Genomic DNA, 19727 nt, shown 5'->3' on the forward strand with positions numbered 1-19727 from the left:
ATAAATATGCATCCATGAACCTCAGGGTAGAGAAGAAGTTTAATTTCATTATAGATCTTCAACAAAATTGGCCATCTTCATCTACACACAATAAATATAAAGCGAACATAGATACATAACATAACCTCCTGAGATTTCTCTTCATTAATGCTATATTAACTCAAGCATTGAAGAGCCTCCACGAGGAGGTTCCCCCCACCAAGAAGTTTGTGATCTTCAGACCCGACAACTTATCTTCAACGTTCCAGCCCCGTCATCTACCATGAAAAAACTTTGATGCATACATATGTCTAGAACCTCATCATAAGCAATACTTCACATGTACATAATCTTATATAACCAGGCCACCAAACCCCTGATCAGTGTATATATGTCTACGTACCAGATCTTTTAATCAATATTTCTAGCAACTGCAAACAAAAGAAAGCGAAATCTTATTGAGAAGGTTCCTTAATTATATGAACTAACAAGGCTATAAACCTCTTTCAATCGTTTCCTGAATCTCCATCTCTTCCCTGAATGTCAAAATGAACTGCTCAGCTCTTTCATCTATTCCTTGCATCTGGGGAGATGCAAATCCCAATGACTCCCACATATCATCCGCCGTGCAGCCTCTTTCCCCTCTCATGATCTCATCTAATTCCATGCTCGTTCCTCCTGGCTCTACTGTTGTCGCAGCCTGATGATCAAGAATCTTCATAGTCTTTGTAGTTGGCGGAAACTTTGCCACCAACCCAGTAGCACTTACAGGCCCTCGAAAGAGCTTATCAATATATACAGGTGCTAATTTTTTGTGTGCATGGCCAAAGCGGCTGCTACGTTGTTTGAAAAGAAGTGCACGACGTTGGGATGCAGGCCTCTTTCTGTTATTTTCACGTTTATGATCAAACGTGTTGTTAATAATATTGTTGGTTCGATATTTTGATTTCTTGATAGATTTGGACATGTTGAGTTTGTGGAGTTTTCTTTGGAATTTGGATGCGAAGCTCTTCCATGCCTTCTTGGCTGGCGGAAGCCTCAGATTCAGGCAAGACATGAACGAAAGAAAGAAAAGGGGATGAACAAGAAAAGAAGATGTGCGCGTTCAAGTACAGATCGACAGATGGTGTGTTAAAACATGTGCTTTATAAGAAGAGTAGCTAAGATTGTTCTTTTTGCACTTTATTTGTTTTGTCTGACGGGTACGGGATTCGTATTCGACTTGTGCCATAAATTTCCTGTGGACTCAGGACTGGCTTAGTCCATACGCTAAATGTTTGACGTGAGAAAAAACAAGCAGCTATAAATGGACCCGCTTACTTCTTACGCTATTATAATCAACTAATCAAGTTCGGTAGAAGAGGAAATTAACCAGTTCGGTGGATCGACTTCAAGCTTGAGACTAAATATCATATAAATTAGATATTCACTTACCGATGGTTATTCGATAATCACTCCACCTTTTTGGTTTTGTGTGGAACTACATATGTGAAGTTATATACCCATTTAACGCACGAAATGGCCAGCTGCTGACAAAGGGAAATGAAAATCTAGCGAAGAGAACATTTTATGAAACTACGATTGACAGATGATTCTAAGAAATATAGCAGATATTAATGTATAGGTGATAAGGGATTCAGCTGAATATATTTGTTCTCTAAACGATAACGCGTAATTAATATCTTGCATTGTGACAAAAGAATAACCTCTTTACTGCAGTTCTATCTGATAACTTTTGAATTATGATCCAGAAGTTGTTTTTCTTAAATCAGACCAAACGGACTCGTGATTTTGTTTTTCCAGAAACCATTTTTCTTAAATCAGGGCTTCTTAATATATATCGAACAGCTTTTAGTCTAGGCCTCACCTGAGTTTACACTTTGCAAGATACCTGAGGAATCGAAATTTTCGATAGGGATTGATATATGCCTTTCCAGTTCTCTACAACACGTGTGATTGTAACGCATCTTTCTTTACCAACTCAAAGATTCCACCGTCGTGTAGAAGTGTTCAGCAAAAAATGATCTTTATTCTCCATTTTGAAAGCTACATGCATGGTAGCGAGAAATTTAAATAGGATAGATTCCAATCTTATTAAAACCACTGTTTCTTCTCTCTATCATCGTGTTTACGAATCTAGCAACAACAACAATAATAAATCACATAATACTTTATCAGCACAAAGTGAACCATAATGGTGTTTTCTGAAACAAGAGTTCTTGATCGAAATTGGATAAGAAACATTAGTATGGTCACCTGAGTTTATTGTTAAAAAATAATATAAATTATATATTGAAGTTGAATTAAAATGATTTTTTAATATAAGTGATTATAAGTTTGGATTTTATCATTATTTTATTTTATTTGATAAAATTAAATATAGGATAATAATGAATTTACAAGTTTTAAGCTTAAATAACTTTAATTCAAAGTATGTATTAGATTTAAGATAAATTTTTCTTTCCCTTCACTTAGAAAATGGCATCAATTATACTGAAGATGCTGCCAAAAAGCAATAGGAATTTGATCACGATGAATTCTCTCCATGGACTGCATTGCATCTCTTTGGCTTAGTGTAATCCTCCTAAAATCTTTTCACAAAAAGAATCATGTAAACTACCAATGCAGAGCTCATCCGGCATTTTGTCTACAACTCTGTGATTAACGGTAACAATGCTTAACTGGTTTGTCTCTACCATTGTTTCAAGCTATAAATAGAAGGATTGAGGTATATACTTCTCCTCAGGGTGTAAGAATTAAATTAACATAAGCCTCGGAGAAAGAAAAGATACAGAAGACATGGCCAGGTCCAGCAGCAAAACAACCCTGCTCTTCAACTTGGCTTTGATGCTGTCTTTTCTCCTCATTGCGTCTGTCGTCGAAAGCAGATCAGTTCTTGGCAGTCAGTCTTAGATCAAACACCTGTGTAATTTAAAATCTTTGATCAATTTTATCCTACTCTGGGCCATAAGGATAGCAGGCAATTTTAGAAGTCTTAAAAAAATTTAATTTTAATTTTATTTTTATTTTAAATTAATATTTTTAGATTATTTTGATACACTAATATAAAAAATAATTAAAAAAAATATTATTTTAATATATTTTTAAATAAAAAATATTTTAAAAAATAATCACAATCATATTATCAAACACAATCTCGAAACATTTAGCTCATTGATAATAAGAGGTTGTCATATCATTTAACCCATTCATACACAACAGCAAGACTATGGTTTTTTGCGTCACTTATATTATCTCCAAGCTTAATATTTCTTATGGTAAAATCTGAAATGGGGGGCTAAGATGTGTAGTTTTTTTGTTTGGGGGCCATTTCATAAGAATACCTTTAAAAAATTGTATGAATTCAATGATGATTTTGAAAGAATTTCAGACTTTGAGGGCCACTCCCTACATTCATCACTGGTTTAACACATCCGTAAGAGGTTAATTTTACATTTATCATAGAGCTCGTCACCCACACCGATACTTCAGAAAGCAAAGAAATTAAATGAGCGCTGGCTGGCTGGCTTGATTTCTCTGTTTCTTTGACAAATAGAGAAAGCAAAGACAAGTGATGGGTGCAAATATTGTTCTTAGGACTTCAGCTAGGAACAGCACCACGTACACTAGATGGCCTTACCAGCTCAACCTGCAACCCAGGCGAGGTGGCGAATCGTGTTAAACATCACGACAATGCCTCCATGCAGAACAAACCAACCCTCCATGCCACACAATCCCGCCAGTCACCACCTCTTTCACCCTATAAAGAGGGCTTCAAGTGCCAGCCCAAATCACCACTTCTCAGTTTTTTCTTCTTTCTTCTGCTGCCCTGTACACGTCCAGGATGACTAAACTTGTTGTGTTATTGCTTCTCTCTTTGCTTGCTTATGCAGCTGTAGCAATCACTGAAATGCAGCAGAGGGAAGCACAACAATGCCACCTCCGGAAGATCTCTACCAGCAAACCTTCTCATCGGATGAGGTCCCAAGGTGGTGTGACTGAGATTTGGGACCCCGAGGAGGACCAATTCCGGTGTGCTGGGTTCGCTCCCATGAGGGACACTATACAGACTAATTCCCTCTCTTTGCCCAAGTTCTTCCCTGCCCCTCGCTTGGTGTACATTGAGCAAGGTAAGATAACGATTTTACAAGATCAGGCTGGCTGATAATATGGACCAATAATTAAGAGCTCATTTTTATGCTATTTGAGAAAAGGTAGCTAACATGAGAAGTAAAATGGAACAGGTAGGGGAGTAATGGGAGTCAGCTATCCTGGATGCCCCGAGACATATCACGAAGATCAGCAATTTTCAAGAGGCCAAGGCCAGAAAGGAATGTCAGGAGACCAGCACCAGAAAGTTCACAGGATTCGCCGGGGAGATGTCGTTGCCGTGCCAGCAGGAGCAGCCCATTGGTGCTACAATGATGGTAATGAGGAGCTCATCTCCGTCTCTGTTCTTGATCTTAACAACCAGGCTAACCAGCTGGACCAAAACCTTAGAGTAATATTTCTCTCCATTTTCCTTCGAAGTTCCAGTAACTTTTAATCTGTGGTGAGCGAGCTAATTGTTGGTTATTAATCATGTTACAAAGGGATTTATACTGGCGGGCGGCCAATCCAGGCACGGACAGGAAATAGCTTCTCGGAGACACGCAGGTCAATCTGAGAGGAGCCATGAAGAGACCTTCCAGAACATATTCCGTGGATTTGACGAAGAGTTGATGGCTGAGGCCTTCAACGTTCCAAGAGAGACAGTAAGGAGAATGCGTCAAGATAGTAACAGAGGACTCATTGTCAAGTGCCGAGAAGACATGAGAATCATGTCACCCGATCAAGAGGAGGAGGAACAAAGCGAATCTTCACCTCGGAACGGCTGGGAAGAAACTTTCTGCAACATGAAAATCAAACAGAACATTGAACTCCAAGGAGAAGCCGATGTTTACACTAAACAGGGCGGAAGAATCAACATTGCCAACCAGCAAAAGCTTCCTATCCTTCAATTCATTGACATGAGCGCTGAGAGAGGCCATCTTATACCAGTACGTAACATTTAACCCGATTTCAACCCTTAATTTACTGTGCATTTTTTAAATCCAACTTCTTTGAATCATTCCTCTCGCAGAATGCATTGTACTCGCCACACTGGTCCATGACAGACAACAGAGTCGTCTATGCTCTCCGCGGTGAGTTGAACGCACAGGTTGTGGACGAAAGAGGAAACACCATAATGAACGAGAGAGTAAGGCAAGGTGACATGTTTGTGATCCCTCAATTCTACGCTACATTGATGAGGGCAGGAAGCAATGGTTTTGAATGGGTGTCGTTCAAATCAAGCAGCCAGCCAATGAAGAGTCCTATGGCTGGTTCCATTTCCGTGATGAGGGCCATGCCCATTGATGTCATCTCCAACGCTTACCAGATTTCCCCTAGAGAAGCTGAACAATTGAAGATGAACAGAGACCCGCAAACCATGCTGCTGTCCCCTGCCAGGACCTCATCTTGATCAGAATTTTTGTTCTGCTAGCTACTTCCAGTGCTCCTAGGGGCCACCACTACCAAGACATCCCTTCTTGTTTCCTTGGAGAAGGATCCATCAACCAAGAAGCTTCTGTATATTTAGCGGGCGAGTGTAAAAATGCATGTAAGCCTTCTTTTATGATCAATAAAACCTGGCCTTCTGTTATGACAGCCTTCCAGTTCTACATGGACTATGGCTCATATAATCTTTTTTTCCCCTAACCAAGAACAAATAGCCACTGAAAATATCGCATATCCTGAAATGACAGCATGAACTCTGCAGTACTATTCTGAAAACGACGGCCAAGAAAACTTTCTGGTGCAAATAACAGCAGCAATTTCCCAGACAATGATTTTTGTGGTTTTTTACTTGGTAAATTATTTTTTTATTTGATCAAATGAAAAATAAATGCTAGCTAAGCTTTCCCAGGCCACGTGAAAACCCTGGGAAGTTCAGACCCGAAAAACAAAATTGGAAAATAAAAAAATTCAGTACATTTCAATTGTACAACATCCATCAGTAACTTGAAAATATGAAAACTAGATGAGGGATTGGACTCCAAGCTGTTGCATTTCCATTAGCTTCCATATTGGGTAGATTGCACCCCCACCAAGTTCTTCTGGATCTACTTGTCGCATAGCCCATGCATAGTATACAGTATGGATTGTATCCTACGATAACCACCAAAAAATATATTCAAACTCTCGCAAGCAAGAACAAGCAGAAGGAAGAGTGTTGATTTCCAGGAAAAACGTTTTGAGAAAGAAGATTCATATTTACCTGACCCCCTTCTGTTATTGCACCATTTTGATCACGTATACAATGGACTTGCTGTGTCTGGAACTGCATTTTTTCCAGAAACATGGCCATCAATAGGCATAAAATCATTTAATGACTGCAATAAAGTTACCCAAAAAGGGATGCATACCGCCACAATGATTAGCGGAGAGGTTCCCATCATTTTGATCTCCCTTACTTCCACATCAGATATATGTAAAATCTGCACCAATCATAAGGATATTTTTTATCAACTTATCAAACTGGAATATACCATGCATTCCATCTAAAAACAATATACAAATAACTGCAGTCTGCATCCAATACCTACAAGTCATGACAACTATTTGTTCTTCCCCAGCTTTGAGAAACATATCCAGCCCATTAAATACCTAGCTATTTTCTAGTCTCAAATTGCTCGATAAACCCACGAAACAATTGTAAATGTAGCAAAATCCCTCAATATTGGATGTGCACACACTTGTCAACATACCGTCATTGTTTATTCATTCTTTGTACTCATCATTTAGTAATTCTAAAAACAGTTATATACTGAATAGGCAATACGATAACATTAACTATTGTCTGATGAATCACTTGACCACATGGTCTATCACTAAAACAATTTGAAGGTCAACAAGAAATGCAAATGGATTACTTCATTCATGACATGCATGCTTTGCACGTACACCACCCCTCTACCCAGGCACATGTTTATGATGCTAATGATGAGATAGAACTTGGCACCCATGACATCAACAAATAACTACAGTATGCATCCTGATACATGTTATTGTCGATTTTGATTATGACAACAAGTTCTTTCTGACTTTTAGAAACATATTTAGCATTAAACGCCTAGCTATTTTCTAGTCTCAAATTACTCAAGAAACTTACCAAATTATTGTATATGAAGCAATATCCATCAAATATTAGATATGCATACACTGTGGGTAAGAGTCTCAACATACCCTGTCATTGTTTCTTCATTTTTCGAACTCAGCATATAGTAATTCTAAGAACAGTTATATATAGCACAGCACCATGGTCTAACTTGAAGTGGAAATGTGATAGAATAGCTATTACATCTGATAACTCATTTAAGAGAATTAAGTTAATAATTATGCTTGGCAAAAGCATCTACACAGTCCTTTAAACTTACAATAATTGAAATGAAAAACATTTGCCTTTACCATGGATAAAATATTTATATATATAAAGGAATGTGCAAACAGAGAATTAAGTTAATAATTATGCTTGGCAAAAGCATCTACATGGTCCTCTAAAAATACAATAATTGAAATGAAAAACATTTGCCTTTACCATGGATAAAAAAAAAATAATTAAGGAATGTGCCAACCCACTGGAAGAAAAAGACATTCTTCTGCAGGAAAAACTAAGCTCAACAAAATGGCACTCCAATCAGCTAAATGCAGCAAAAGCCATGCCATCAAAAGCCTTGAACATTGCAAAATAAAGAAAGTGTTTTAAAGTGGAAATTGATACCTTGTTATCAAAGAATATACCATGGGCCTCAAATGCCTTATGTTCTGCTTCACGCCGATTAATCACTTCAGAGGTGCAGTATTTCTTCAAAGTTTCTATATCCCCCTGTACATAGAGAGCGTCAGTTAGTTGCTGATGGGACAGAATTTCAATTACTCATATGGGCAAAAGGTGGAGAGTCATGATAAATGAACTTTGTGCTCACCTTCATATAAGCATTAAGGACAGGTCTAATAGCTTCCTGAACTTCTGCCACAAAATCCATCAAAGAAAATGATCTGGTAAAAACACATTCGAGGAACAAAAAAGTTCATAAATTTAATGTTGGAATACAGAACATTAGTTTGTGAAACAAAAAAATGAAGCTCATTTGATCATACGGATCTCGACGACGTATTTCCTTGATTGATGCTGCAGCATCACTTTCTTGAAAGATGGAATCACTGACACTGTCAAGAAAGGAAAATGTTTTATGAACTCTTTAAGGTATTCATCCTCTATAGCAAGAGCACACAGGAGAGAGTGAGGGAGAGAGGGCCATACTCCTGGATTTTGTGAACAATGGGACTATCACTTGTCTCCCATCTGTCCCGCATGTCCTCTGCAATCTAGGAATTGCAACCAAAAGGGAAGTTACAAAAACGATTTGAGAGGGGCACGGTGAACTAACACCTCGAGAACTGATATGAAATAATAGAAGATCAGACCTCATGACCCTTTGTCACAACAGGTTCACTGAGACCAGCAAAATGCTTGAATACAGGATGACCTTGCATCTGGGTTTAAAAGATCAGAAAACATTATCATCGCAGTGAAGAAGCAAGACAATATAAAATAAGTAGCTTTATTTTGTAACGAAAAACGAAAATTCATGCAGCATCAATAAAATTACTTTTTCTCTTATTGCCTCCCATTTTTTACTCCATCGAGACTGTTTTGAGGGTAGAACAGCAATGTCAGTTTTTGTACTTATTTCACCGCTGAAGGAAGGAGGAGGGGTATATTCCAGGTGCTTTCTCGTATTGGTATTACCATATAACTCATCCTTCACAACATCATATCCTTTCTTCATCATTTCACTGACCCTTGCTTCTTTCAATTTCTGGAAGGCTGAAGACAATTTTGAGGAAGGAATGCTTGATTTAAACTTTCCGAATAATGTTTCTGTTGTATCACTGGTTCCAGTCTGCTTGTCTGCTTCTTCACCAGGAAAGGCCTTTCTACATTCTTCAGCACCAACACCATCTTTAGCCGACGTGCCAGCAGACTCAGATGACTCTTCTTTCCCAATCCCAAAAGATTCTTTGACCTAATCACCCAGGATGTGAAAAATAATTACTTCACGGCCATCACTCCAAAGAATAGGCTGATAATTTAAAAGGTAAGCATACCTCCTCTGTGGCAGCTGAAACTTTTTCTTTAACATTGGCAGAAACCTAAAAACAACAAACAATTGCTAATAGTAAATTATATCCCACTAACACGTGTTATTATTACAAACTCAATAATCCTAGATTCTCCAATCCAGAGACTTCGAAACCAACCCCACTGTCCGCCTGTCTGATTACTAGGTCAGTTTCAAAACTCTCTGAACAGAAAGCAAAAAAGACTTCGAAACTCTCTGAATGGAAAGAAAAAATTAATCTTGCAAAATACGAACAATCTATTCACAGAAATGGAATGTTCCAAGCAAAAGATACTTCTACGGTCAACAACATCTGAAGATCAATGATATGAATCACACACCTTTTTTGCAGTAGCTTCAGCTTCAGTCCAAACGCAATCCACATGCTTGTACAGCTTCTCAGTTGTCTGCTTTGTTCTGCATTCGCCATTTCATCATCTCAGGCTCTCCCTTGACATACAACGGTATGTCTCAGCCTATTAACTACTAATTAAAGCTAACAAATTACACAAACCATGAACCTGCTATTTATTCTCAAGACACACCTTACCTTACTTTGAGCTCTTCTTTCACCCCTTTCAGTTCCTCTGCTTTTTCCTTCAGTTCCTTCACAGACTGTTTAAATTCTAGATTTCTGCACCCAATATCAAGGACAAACGTATAAATAAATTATTACAACTCTATAACTAAAAAAAAAAAGGACCATAAATACCTTTGAGCTTCTCCTTTAACTTTCTTGGAAAACTCATTGAAGACGCTAAATCGACGGTAGCCGGAATACGGGCACCCGTAATTTGATACTACCTGTAATCTGCTGCTTGGAACCTGCAACGCCAAAAGCAAAGCATACAGTCACCACCCCAATACAGAAAGACAAAGACAAAGAAAGGGGGAGAGAGAGAGAGGCTTTCTTTGGAAAATAACCTGCTTGGATATCAAGTGAAGAAACAGGGGCTGTCTTGAGAGGACCAAGTCTCGAACAAGTTTCCTGCTCGCCATTTAAAACAGAACAATTTTTTTGGTTTAATTCTTTACAGAGCGGTGGGGGTGGGGGTGGGGGGGATGAGGAGGTTGTCAATGTTTCGTGAGAAACAAACCAGCAACGGTAGTGGTATTTTTTTTGCCCTAACGTGTGTTTGTATTTTAGCTGCTGCCTATAGAGAAGAAGGGAAGGGTTTGTTCGGGTAACGAGAGATTTGTGCGGAACTCAGGATGTCAGAATAACTTTGAGCTCGTTTGGGTTAGCATATGAGTCTTGACCAAACAGTAACCTAGGGCCGAACTTCTGGTCTGGGCTGATCTGGTATGGGCTGGGCTTCAATGGGCTGGGTTAAGAGAAATGGTTCGCTTCAAATTTCACTTCAAGAATAAGATTGGAAACACAAATAGATCAGTGAAGAGATGCACAACTGGATCAAACAAGAGTTAAACAGAATTTTACTAAGGAAGACTTGATTATAGGATTAATAAAATTAATTAAGATATACATAAACTTTTGAATATTCATATTAATATAAAAAATTCATCACAATTCAATCCTTGTCGCACAGCACACCAGACGACAAAATCCAAGCTAAAATTTCAAGTCCTTACATCTGGGCAACATTGCACATTGCAACACAACAATAACAGAGAAACACAGAGAAGGATTGGTCACAAAAGCAAGTAAAAATGTATACTAGTTTATAATTAATTACAAGCTTCGTTGGCAACAGAGAACTGCTTGGCTTGAGTGGCCGCAGCCTCCTTGGAGACCAATGCCTGTATCAGCAGAGTCTTCACTTCCCAAGCAGAGTATGGAAACCCCTCTCTAGCATATGAGTTCAGAAGAGCTGCACTCGCCTGCTTCAACAACCCAGCAAATGCGTTCTCATCGTCGTTCCTAGTCGTTGATTCCAGCAAGGTCACATCCGATCCGTACCGCTCAAATACTCCTGATCCAAACACCTTTGATACTGTTGCTCTCTGCGGGACCATCCTTGGCCATGACTCTCTCCTGCTGCTCCAGAACCTGAGACAGATCCGGGTCCGCTCATGTCAGTCAATCCACAACCTTTATACATTACAATACAACACCATACGTACGTGTGTAACGTACATGGACGTGGTAGGCGTTCTACATGATTCTTAAGACTGAAACTGAAGGAGAGAAGAAGGGGGAACAGAGGACTTACTGGGGAGTGCATCTTCCTCTGGTTCTTGTGTAGATAAAACCAGGTCTTGTGGCTGCTGCTTTTGAAGCTGCAAAGTGAGCAACAAAGATGATGAGAACGAGTCGACTCAGTAGAAAAGGCATACCCATCGTCGTGCTTTAACTTTGTTACGGCTGTGCTTAAGCTTCCATTCTTCTCCTATGATGTCGCTGTTTGGGATCTGAGTTTCTTCTAGCTATATATCTTTGGACACGATTTCAAATTTCAGACCAGTGAGTGTCTCTGTCCTTTTAGCACGGGTAGCTGTGATTTTGGACCGGACTCCGTTTTTCAAAAAATATTCTATAATATAATGAAAAGAACAGATTAAACAGAACATAACTGAAGCATATGGTTAGAATTTGGCGAGGTTAGATATTTCTTTACTTTTCATTTTTTAAAATAATATTATTTTTAAAAAAATTAATTTTTATTAATTAGTTAACTTGTTCAAGGATTTAAAACTATATTTAATATTTATATATGATCCGTAATTATTAAATCTGATTCACTGTATTAACTTGAAAACCCCATAATTAAAAATATAATTCGGGTTAAGTTTTAATTAAATATAAAAATATAGATGTAATGAAATTTAATTGATCCCATTAAATTTAATTAAGTTAATTTTCAGGAATTTTATTAAAAAATAAAATAATATTATTTTAATAAAAATAATCGATTTAAATTGATTTAATAGCGAATGAAATAATGATTCATTTAAAAAAAAAAACTATGTAAATTATAAATTTTTTTTAAAAAAAGATGAAAGTAAGTATAATATTAATTTTTAAAATATTATCGTACCTTTATTATCCGAGTGGATTTATAAAACAGATTTAACGCGATGTCGAGTTCTTAAATGTCATCCAAGTGGACAAAAGACGAACTCTAGCCGTTAGCATCTTCCGTTGCTTTCGTGTTCGGCTACCAAGTGAGATCTTGCATCTATGCAAAGCTTAATTGCGGAGACGGTTCTGCTCCAAAAGTAAAGCCAAGGGTTGAGAAGGAAGATAGCACGTGAGTTGAGATGGCATAGAAGCTCTGGAAAGCGTCCCATCACGTGCTTTCTTCCTATGGTGTCCAAGGACTGCATTAACTTTTGAACTCGTTGTTCTTGGCGGAGGGATAATTGGGGTTTCAGGCGCAATTGATCGATGCAGAAAATCTAGAGGCTGCTTCTACATGTTTTTGAGTGTTTTTCACAGGAAAAAAGAACATTAAATCCGTCACCAAATCGGAGGTTAGAATTATGGTTTTCTATTGCTTTGGGGCTTCAGGGCGGTTTTGAAATTGAATATCAAACCTCTTTTATGGATCCTTTCGTGAGCTCAATGCTTTCTATACTGATATATTAAGGTTCTTTCTTCAGAATAGCCATGGCTAGAGCTCTACCAAAACCTGCCACATCTATTTAATCAACGTTAAGAAAGCAGAAAACAGCAACATGAAGTGAAGAAAACAGCTCCAGAGGCAGGTCAATTGCAGGATTTCATTACTCACTTGTAAGAAGGTACAAGCAGCAGTAGTTATTAGAAAGTAGATACACAAACTCTACTTTACATAACAAGAGACCTCAAAGCCCCTTTTTATTTCTACCTTGATTTCCATTTTTTTTTTAAATGATACTGCCTGCATGCAGCATCAGATTAAACAGTAGCCCCATCTATACTCAACTAAGCCTCAGCCCAGCTTCCAGATCGAGTCGACCTGTGGCTAGTTAAAGTGGTTTCCTGCCTCTCGAACTTGATTCTCTTTGCATCTTCTACTGAGATTCTGAAGGCATTGGCAAGAACTTCGGCTGGCATTGCCCGGAGTGCCGAGGTGCGACCAGCCAGAGGTGAGATCATGGCATTGTCATTGGTCTTGAAGGATACCCACTCGAAACTTTGTTGATCAGACCGTTTCACAACAGCGAAATTTTGTGGCACTGTCAGGACTTGTCCCTCGCGCATTTCGCCATCAAACACAGTTCGACCACTGTGATCCACCACCTGAACGTGTGCTTGGCCCCTGATTGCGTACATTATGCTATGCGCATTCAGGTTCCAGTGTGGCATCATCATAGCTTCCTGTGAATTCACAAAGATTAAGAATTTTTCTTTTGAGGATGGCATTAATTCCATGCAAAGAAATTTGGCGAGGATATATATATCGCCCACTCACATTGTAAAGAACGCCTCTCTCGGCACTGAGTTGCATGTATCGAAGGATAGGGAGATTGTGGCTATTGACAGTGCTAATGCGCCCTGCTTCTGGGGTGAACACGTCAGCACGTGAGGGGTCACCAATGTTCTCTCTAATCCTCATTGTGCACATGGTCTCCTCCAAGCCATTGCAATGTTCTCGACGTTGTCCTTGCTCTTGTTCCTCTTGTCTCAAACTGGGTGGCATGACAGTGTGAAGTCCACCTTTCACCCTCACAATGTTGCCCCTTCTGTCACTCTCACACTGAAGCTTCCTTGCTACTTGTTCACTAACATTGAAAGCTTCAGCAAGGAACCTTGTGTCCATTCCACAGAAGATGTTGTTGCATTGTTGCTGGCCATGCCCGCGAAATGGTTCTCGCCCTGTTCGCTGCTCGCCACGGTGGCGTGGCTGGCCTTGTACTTGCTGGAACTCTTCTTGTGGGTTACCAGCTAGATAGAAATTCTATTACAAAATCATAGAAATGTCATTAGCTCTTGTGTTTGAAAAATGATTTGGTGGATCAAGTTACCATGAACAAAAATGATTTGAGTCTTACTCTAGGATTCATGTCATCTAGCTGGTTGGCACTGTTAGCCATATCAAGGACAGTAACAGCAATAACACGCTCCTTGCCGTCATTGTAACACCAGTGGGCAACTCCAGCAGGCAAAGCAATGACATCACCCTCTCGGAAGCGATGAACCTTCTGGTGCTGGTCTTGTAACCTGCGGCTGCCTTGACCTTGCGATTCTTGAGATTCTTGGAATGTTTCAGGACATCCAGGCATCAAGGTCCCGGTCATACCCCTACCTGAATATTAGAATCGTACACAAATTAGCGAATTAATAATCTTGCTTACTTGTCCTAAAACATATAATATAGAGTAACAAAAAAGTATCCTGTTTAACCAACTAGAGGTAATTAATTAAATTAATCTTGAAGTTACCTTGGACGATGTATACAAGCTGAGGAGCATTGCTGTAGGATGGCAACAAAAGGCCATTGGGTTCAATGGTCCTCCTGACGACGGCTACACCAGCACATTGGAACTGATCATGGTTGGGATCCCAGGACTCCGTCACACCGGCTTCACTCTTAATGCGGTTATCAGGCTTTAGGGCGTTGAGCCTATCAAGCTGGCACTGGCCTTGATGCTGACGTGAGCGATCAGCTGTCAAACCTAAGGAGCCATGGAAGAGAACAAGAAAGAGAGAGAAGGAGAGCAGGACATTAGTCTTAGCCATGGATGGCATAGATATAGGCTGCTTATTGCTAGTGGATTGAGGTGAAGTGGCAACTGGGAGGTGTTGGTATTTATAGATTAGAAAGGGAACCGAGTGAGTGACACATAAGGGAGATTTATTCAGCTCTTTCTTCAGTTTGCATGGCTGCTTGACCCTAACGTCTTACACCTCATAAGATCAGGCAACGCAGGTGTCCCCGAGCTTTGTAGAACAGCACAAAAGGGTTCTAGAGAAAAGAAAAACATGAGACAGAAAGATATTTATGTCTGTCCGTATTTGAAGTGTATCGAAATTTGAAATATCACTCTTCATAATTAAGCTTGTCGTTTCTATCATAATTAATCAAAACTCCATATACTTGCTTAATCAAGAAATGATAATAGTTCACACGAGCTTTTATTACCTTTTATACTAAAACATCTAGGATTGTCTGACAAAGCTTCGTCACTGTTCACATGTTAACAGAAGCTCTTAACTTCTTCTTTTTTCATTTTTTTTTTCATTTTTATTTGAATATAATTCTTTTATAACCTATGAAATTAGTTTTGATATTATAATAAAATTAACAAATTAAAAAAAAAAAGAATGTAAAATATAAAAACTGAAAAAAATATATGTCTAATCTCAAATTCTAGATATTTTTTGTTGTGGTGTAAAAGTTCATTATATTTATTTCTCCATCTTTACTTTGAGACTTGAGAAAGAAAATCACAATAATAAAAACCATGAAAAGAAAGAAATTGGTCAGTTTGGTCATTTTTAGTGACAAAATTTGCTAGTTTTAATGTACACGGGTTTTATTTGAAGAAAAATTTTTAATTTGAAGAGGTTTTTCTATAAACATATTTGGAAAGGATCATGTTTCAATTCAATTTTTTTTCCCCTTGATTTGGGGTTTTTTCTGGGTTGGGTAATAATTTAAAGAGGTTTTTAGTTGTTTGTGGGTGAAAATGGACTTTCAACAAAAAAAAAAAAAAACCCTCATCCCTGATTGTATGGCCATTATCATAGTAATGGCAAGATGTGAAAAATAGTGGTCTGGGATATTTTTTTATTGGTTATTTGTTTTGTTTAGTTTTTTTTATTTTATTTTTTAATGTTAGGTTTTAATTTTTTTGATTTTTTTATATAATTTATCTTTTAATATTTAGTTAATTTTTAATTATTTTTCATGATTTGTTTCGATATGCTCGGGTACTTATGGTCTCAAATAAACATAACAACATTTGATCTGTGTCTTATTTTGCAAGTGTCTGTTTTTATTATCATATAATCAAGTAAAAAAAATAATTAAATCCAGTGAAGTCCCATATAATGTTTTTAATAAATTAACTATGTTTTTACCAATAGTCTCAATATTAAAAAAAAATATCATCTTAACTTATTTATATATAAAAAAAAACCTAATAATATTTTTATCAATCATCTAAGTTAACTATTAATTAACTAAACTATTAATTAACTAGACAACTTTACTAAATCACGTCGATAGATATATTAATGAGTAATATAAAAAATTATTCTTGAAATCTCACTTGATAATTTAATAAATTTTTAAATTAAAATAATTATTTAACAATAACTCTCATATAATCTAATTTAAAATCCAAGAAATACAAGAATTCAGATTGGTAATTTAAAATTTTAAACCAAGTTGAAAAGTAATATTGACTTGAATAATTTTCTTATATATTTAAAAAACTGTGGTACCACCCGCAGCATATCACGGGAAGTTTGCTAGTAAAGCCTAAGGGAATAAGGAGAGGAATTTGCTTCTGGGCGAATAATGTCTGAATCAGAATTAAACAAGGTTCGGTACTTCAGCATGTATTGTGCACGTAGTGTATGTTCATATATTTGGCAAGATGAAGATGCCTGGGAATACAATTTGTGCAGTGAGTAGAGACAACTGGCTGGTTAATAGCTTTGATGCTAAGTAATTAAATTAGTTTGTCTACTTCTGTAATACAGGAAAAAGAGAAACCAAATTTAAGACGATGCATCCAGATTCTTTATATAGATGTGTCATGTGTGTGTGTGTGTTTGCGCAGCCAGACCTTTTCTGTCTTTTTTTTTTTTTTTTTTCATGAAATGAATGTATGGATAGATCCTCATCAGAACTATGTATTGTTCATATCATATATCCAAAAATCCTACGTCTATTTATGCAGAAGGGATTAAGTAGATGCAAGTTGATGTATCATTTTTTTTCAAGAAACCAATGGCTAGATTCAAACATGGAACTGGATGTATCATCCTTTCGTTGTCGTCTCGACCAACCCTTGAACGCTTTCCTAGAGCATCAGATTTGTCAAATAAATATAGCTTGCAACTCAAATTTAGATAAAAATAAACGCATCAGAGAATTGGCATGATTGAAGTAAACCAAAGGTTAAAGCTGTTTCTTGAAAATGACATAGGGCGGTGCGGTGGGTTTGGCTTTGGATCTGTAGTACACCCTTTTCTTCTTCAGTGTTGCGTTGTCAATGGTTATCACAATCTTCCCTGGTTCACTTATGTAAAAAGAATTCCTAACACTGTCACCCATTTTCTTCTCCTTGTCCTTCCCGAGCAGAACTTCGTATGATCCCTCGTCGTCTGGGATGAACTGTTGTTTACATGTCACCTCCCATCCCACCACAGTAAAGTCCCATACAATTGTTACCCCGGCCTAAACAGAAAAGATTGAAGAAGATTAAATCATAGGGAAACGGCTCAACAATAAAATCATAGGAGGGGTTTTTGCATGTTTATGAGAGGTGAGATTTGAACCATGATCTCGCAAGTTCTTATCTCACCCCTCATGAATCTCTGTGGATAAGAAAAAAACTGTTATACAGGTAAATCTTTGAATCTTTATGTAACCTTTATACGTAGCTAATCAGTACCTCAATGACTGGAATTTGGATGCAGCTAGCTGAATTTGGTTTGACAATTAGCTCTGAAGCTTTGTCCTCTGGAAAAAACTCGATATCATTCTCTCTTTTCAGACCACCATATTTAACTGGAAGGTTTTCAGGGGATATGTGCCTTGACATATGCAATCAAAGTTGGATCAAATTGTTCAAGAGACAATTAGCATACAAATAATAATAATAATAATAATAATAATAATAATAATAATAATAAAACAAGCATATGTTATATATACTTTGATTAATTACAATGTTGCTCACTTTAGAAGGGTTTTTGTGACTTTTGATGGTCTAGCAAGAACAACCTTCTTTTCACCTCTCTGATGCTTGAGCCTGGATGTTAGAAAACGGGATGTGTAGTACCAAAATGGAACATTTATCACAATCTGCAAAATAATGGAACATCTGATGTTAACTTAAAATATGCAGTTCTTTTGCAATGAGATGATTTACCCTTCTTACATGCTTTTGAATGAGCTCAGGGTAATTGGCTTGAATCAATGTGGAGGCCCTTTTGTGGACTGAACGGAACTCCTCCCTTTCTGGCCCTGGCGAGTGCTTGAGATCTGTAATCTGAAGTATAGAATCTGCCCCTCCAGCTTTGAAACTAAGTTGCTTGATGCTCTTCTCCATGAGTTGGATTCTTAATCTCAAAAACTTTTCGCGATTCTCTTCATTTCCTAATACTTTCCTGTACAATTCCTTGTCCTTGAAAGCCCCGTACAAAATATAATGCACAGGCTGACCTTGTTTTCCGACGCTATTTATGTAAACAAATTTTTCAAGGCCGAGATGCAAATTCTCTTCAGGAATAGCATCTATCCTGCATTCGTTCCGCCATTTCAGAGCATTGCGAAGCATCTTGAAAGCTTCGTTAACCTTAAAGTCCTTTGCTGTCAGGAATTTTAACAGCACAAGATCGGTGCTCGCATGGCCTTTACTAGGCAATAAAGGCACACCCCAAAGGCTAATCTCCCTCTGCTGCTGTTTCTCCCTCTCTGATTCTCTCCTCAAGAAACTCTTTTTGGGTTTTTCTAGAAGGTAATTATCAATAATTGCACCTTCCACCATGCTCCTGAATTTGTTCAAGGCCTTCTGCTTTCTCATCTCCAATTCAATAGAACCAGCTGTTTCTTCATTTTCTTGAACAGCTGCTATGTAGATCTCTTGGTCTTGGAAGGTGACTTTTTTCCCATTACCCTCTTCCTGCCCTTTTTTAATCATCCTGTCTTCGTTGTCTTGGTGTCTCTTCTCAACTTTCTCCTCCATTAATTGTTGTTGATATGAAGATTCAATCATCCGAAGAAATGGACAATACCTACAGGGAGCTGAACCCCGAGGCCATCCAGCCGCTGGGATTCAATGAGAAGAGGAAGAGAGGGATGCAGACAGAAATTGAGGCAGAGTGGAAAAGGTAATATGAGATGTTTTTCCACTTTTCGAGGAAGACAGGTGATGTATTCAGGACATCTTCGACTTAAAAGCTAGATGTTTGCTGAAGTCCAACCACTTAGGCCTGAGCCAAAATTATGCAACAGCTAACAATAGTTGCGGTTTAGGCGCAGGATATTTGCAAATTCATAGACAATCAATGTGAATTCATAGCCAAATTCAGGACATCTTCGACTTAAAAGCTAGAGGTTTTGGGTAAGTGTTGTCTAGTTTGAGACAAAATGTAGTATAATGTAGGCACGTTGTCGTGGATAAGGTTATAAAACCTGTTTAAATATTTTAATTAATTTTAAAATAAAAATTATGCGAATGAAATTAAAATGAATCAATATGATTTTCTTTTTAATTTAGTATGCATATTGTAGTGTTTAACACCACGTGTATATTTCATGTTTAAGTTTAAATAGAGTATATGAATATGTTTGATTTTGAACAATTAAGAAAAAAACACTCTATTGGCTTTTTATTTAATAAAAACAATTATAATTAGAAGAGTAAATAATCGAAGGAATGTGAAAATCAATGGTAAAAAAGGCACTCGATCACTTA

The 19727-nt window shown here is 37.6% G+C and overlaps 5 protein-coding genes across 5 annotated transcripts; 1 reads left to right on the forward strand and 4 right to left on the reverse strand.

Moving 5' to 3' along the window:
• Positions 1-3545: 3545 nt before the first annotated feature.
• On the forward strand, positions 3546-5840 carry LOC118062176 (11S globulin seed storage protein 2). The gene is made up of 4 exons (XM_035075884.2): positions 3546-4109; positions 4224-4480; positions 4572-5018; positions 5102-5840. Exons 1-4 carry the CDS (start codon positions 3824-3826, stop codon positions 5480-5482), a joined length of 1371 nt encoding a protein of 456 aa, XP_034931775.1. The 5' UTR covers positions 3546-3823; the 3' UTR covers positions 5483-5840.
• A 118-nt stretch (positions 5841-5958) lies between these two features.
• Positions 5959-10401, reverse strand: LOC118062175 (mitochondrial import inner membrane translocase subunit TIM44-2). Its single transcript, XM_035075883.2, has 14 exons — positions 10110-10401; positions 9898-10010; positions 9736-9819; positions 9527-9602; positions 9172-9216; positions 8673-9089; positions 8488-8556; positions 8324-8388; positions 8161-8229; positions 7986-8058; positions 7781-7885; positions 6426-6497; positions 6278-6340; positions 5959-6168 (listed from the first exon to the last, which is right to left on the reverse strand). Exons 1-14 carry the CDS (start codon positions 10182-10184, stop codon positions 6037-6039), a joined length of 1458 nt encoding a protein of 485 aa, XP_034931774.1. The 5' UTR covers positions 10185-10401; the 3' UTR covers positions 5959-6036.
• Positions 10402-10673: 272 nt separating this feature from the next.
• LOC118062174 (uncharacterized) lies at positions 10674-11683 on the reverse strand. The gene is made up of 2 exons (XM_035075882.2): positions 11360-11683; positions 10674-11196 (listed from the first exon to the last, which is right to left on the reverse strand). Exons 1-2 carry the CDS (start codon positions 11485-11487, stop codon positions 10875-10877), a joined length of 450 nt encoding a protein of 149 aa, XP_034931773.1. The 5' UTR covers positions 11488-11683; the 3' UTR covers positions 10674-10874.
• A 1160-nt stretch (positions 11684-12843) lies between these two features.
• On the reverse strand, positions 12844-14837 carry LOC118062173 (11S globulin seed storage protein 1). The gene is made up of 4 exons (XM_035075881.2): positions 14514-14837; positions 14124-14377; positions 13544-14029; positions 12844-13449 (listed from the first exon to the last, which is right to left on the reverse strand). The coding sequence occupies exons 1-4, from the start codon at positions 14818-14820 to the stop codon at positions 13054-13056; spliced, it is 1443 nt and encodes a 480-aa protein (XP_034931772.1). The 5' UTR covers positions 14821-14837; the 3' UTR covers positions 12844-13053.
• Positions 14838-16966: 2129 nt separating this feature from the next.
• LOC118062172 (patellin-4) lies at positions 16967-19310 on the reverse strand. The gene is made up of 4 exons (XM_035075880.2): positions 18189-19310; positions 17988-18112; positions 17700-17841; positions 16967-17482 (listed from the first exon to the last, which is right to left on the reverse strand). Exons 1-4 carry the CDS (start codon positions 19023-19025, stop codon positions 17204-17206), a joined length of 1383 nt encoding a protein of 460 aa, XP_034931771.1. The 5' UTR covers positions 19026-19310; the 3' UTR covers positions 16967-17203.
• Between the last annotated feature and the right edge of the window lie 417 nt (positions 19311-19727).

The sequence above is a fragment of the Populus alba genome, chromosome 5 (assembly GCF_005239225.2).
Source record: "Populus alba chromosome 5, ASM523922v2, whole genome shotgun sequence".
Classification (NCBI taxonomy): domain Eukaryota; kingdom Viridiplantae; phylum Streptophyta; class Magnoliopsida; order Malpighiales; family Salicaceae; genus Populus; species Populus alba.

Excerpts from the sequence above, each read along its gene's own strand:
- LOC118062172 (XM_035075880.2), bottom strand. The coding sequence starts at position 19,025 with ATGATTGAATCTTCATATCAACAACAATTAATGGAGGAGAAAGTTGAG. Across the intron at positions 17,842-17,987 it reads GTCACAAAAACCCTTCTAAA|GCACATATCCCCTGAAAACC; the intron begins GTGAGCAACATT and ends GCATATGTCAAG. Across the intron at positions 17,483-17,699 it reads TCCAAATTCCAGTCATTGAG|GCCGGGGTAACAATTGTATG; the intron begins GTACTGATTAGC and ends TTTTCTGTTTAG.
- LOC118062175 (XM_035075883.2), bottom strand. The coding sequence starts at position 10,184 with ATGGCGAGCAGGAAACTTGTTCGAGACTTGGTCCTCTCAAGACAGCCC. Across the intron at positions 8,059-8,160 it reads GAAATACGTCGTCGAGATCC|ATCATTTTCTTTGATGGATT; the intron begins GTATGATCAAAT and ends TGTTTTTACCAG. Across the intron at positions 6,498-7,780 it reads GTATATTCTTTGATAACAAG|ATTTTACATATATCTGATGT; the intron begins GTATCAATTTCC and ends TGATTGGTGCAG.
- LOC118062176 (XM_035075884.2), top strand. The coding sequence starts at position 3,824 with ATGACTAAACTTGTTGTGTTATTGCTTCTCTCTTTGCTTGCTTATGCA. Across the intron at positions 4,481-4,571 it reads AGCTGGACCAAAACCTTAGA|GGATTTATACTGGCGGGCGG; the intron begins GTAATATTTCTC and ends CATGTTACAAAG. Across the intron at positions 5,019-5,101 it reads AGAGAGGCCATCTTATACCA|AATGCATTGTACTCGCCACA; the intron begins GTACGTAACATT and ends TTCCTCTCGCAG.
- LOC118062174 (XM_035075882.2), bottom strand. The coding sequence starts at position 11,487 with ATGGGTATGCCTTTTCTACTGAGTCGACTCGTTCTCATCATCTTTGTT. Across the intron at positions 11,197-11,359 it reads AGAGGAAGATGCACTCCCCA|GTTCTGGAGCAGCAGGAGAG; the intron begins GTAAGTCCTCTG and ends GATCTGTCTCAG.
- LOC118062173 (XM_035075881.2), bottom strand. The coding sequence starts at position 14,820 with ATGCCATCCATGGCTAAGACTAATGTCCTGCTCTCCTTCTCTCTCTTT. Across the intron at positions 14,378-14,513 it reads GCTTGTATACATCGTCCAAG|GTAGGGGTATGACCGGGACC; the intron begins GTAACTTCAAGA and ends TCTAATATTCAG. Across the intron at positions 13,450-13,543 it reads AGAGAGGCGTTCTTTACAAT|GAAGCTATGATGATGCCACA; the intron begins GTGAGTGGGCGA and ends GTGAATTCACAG.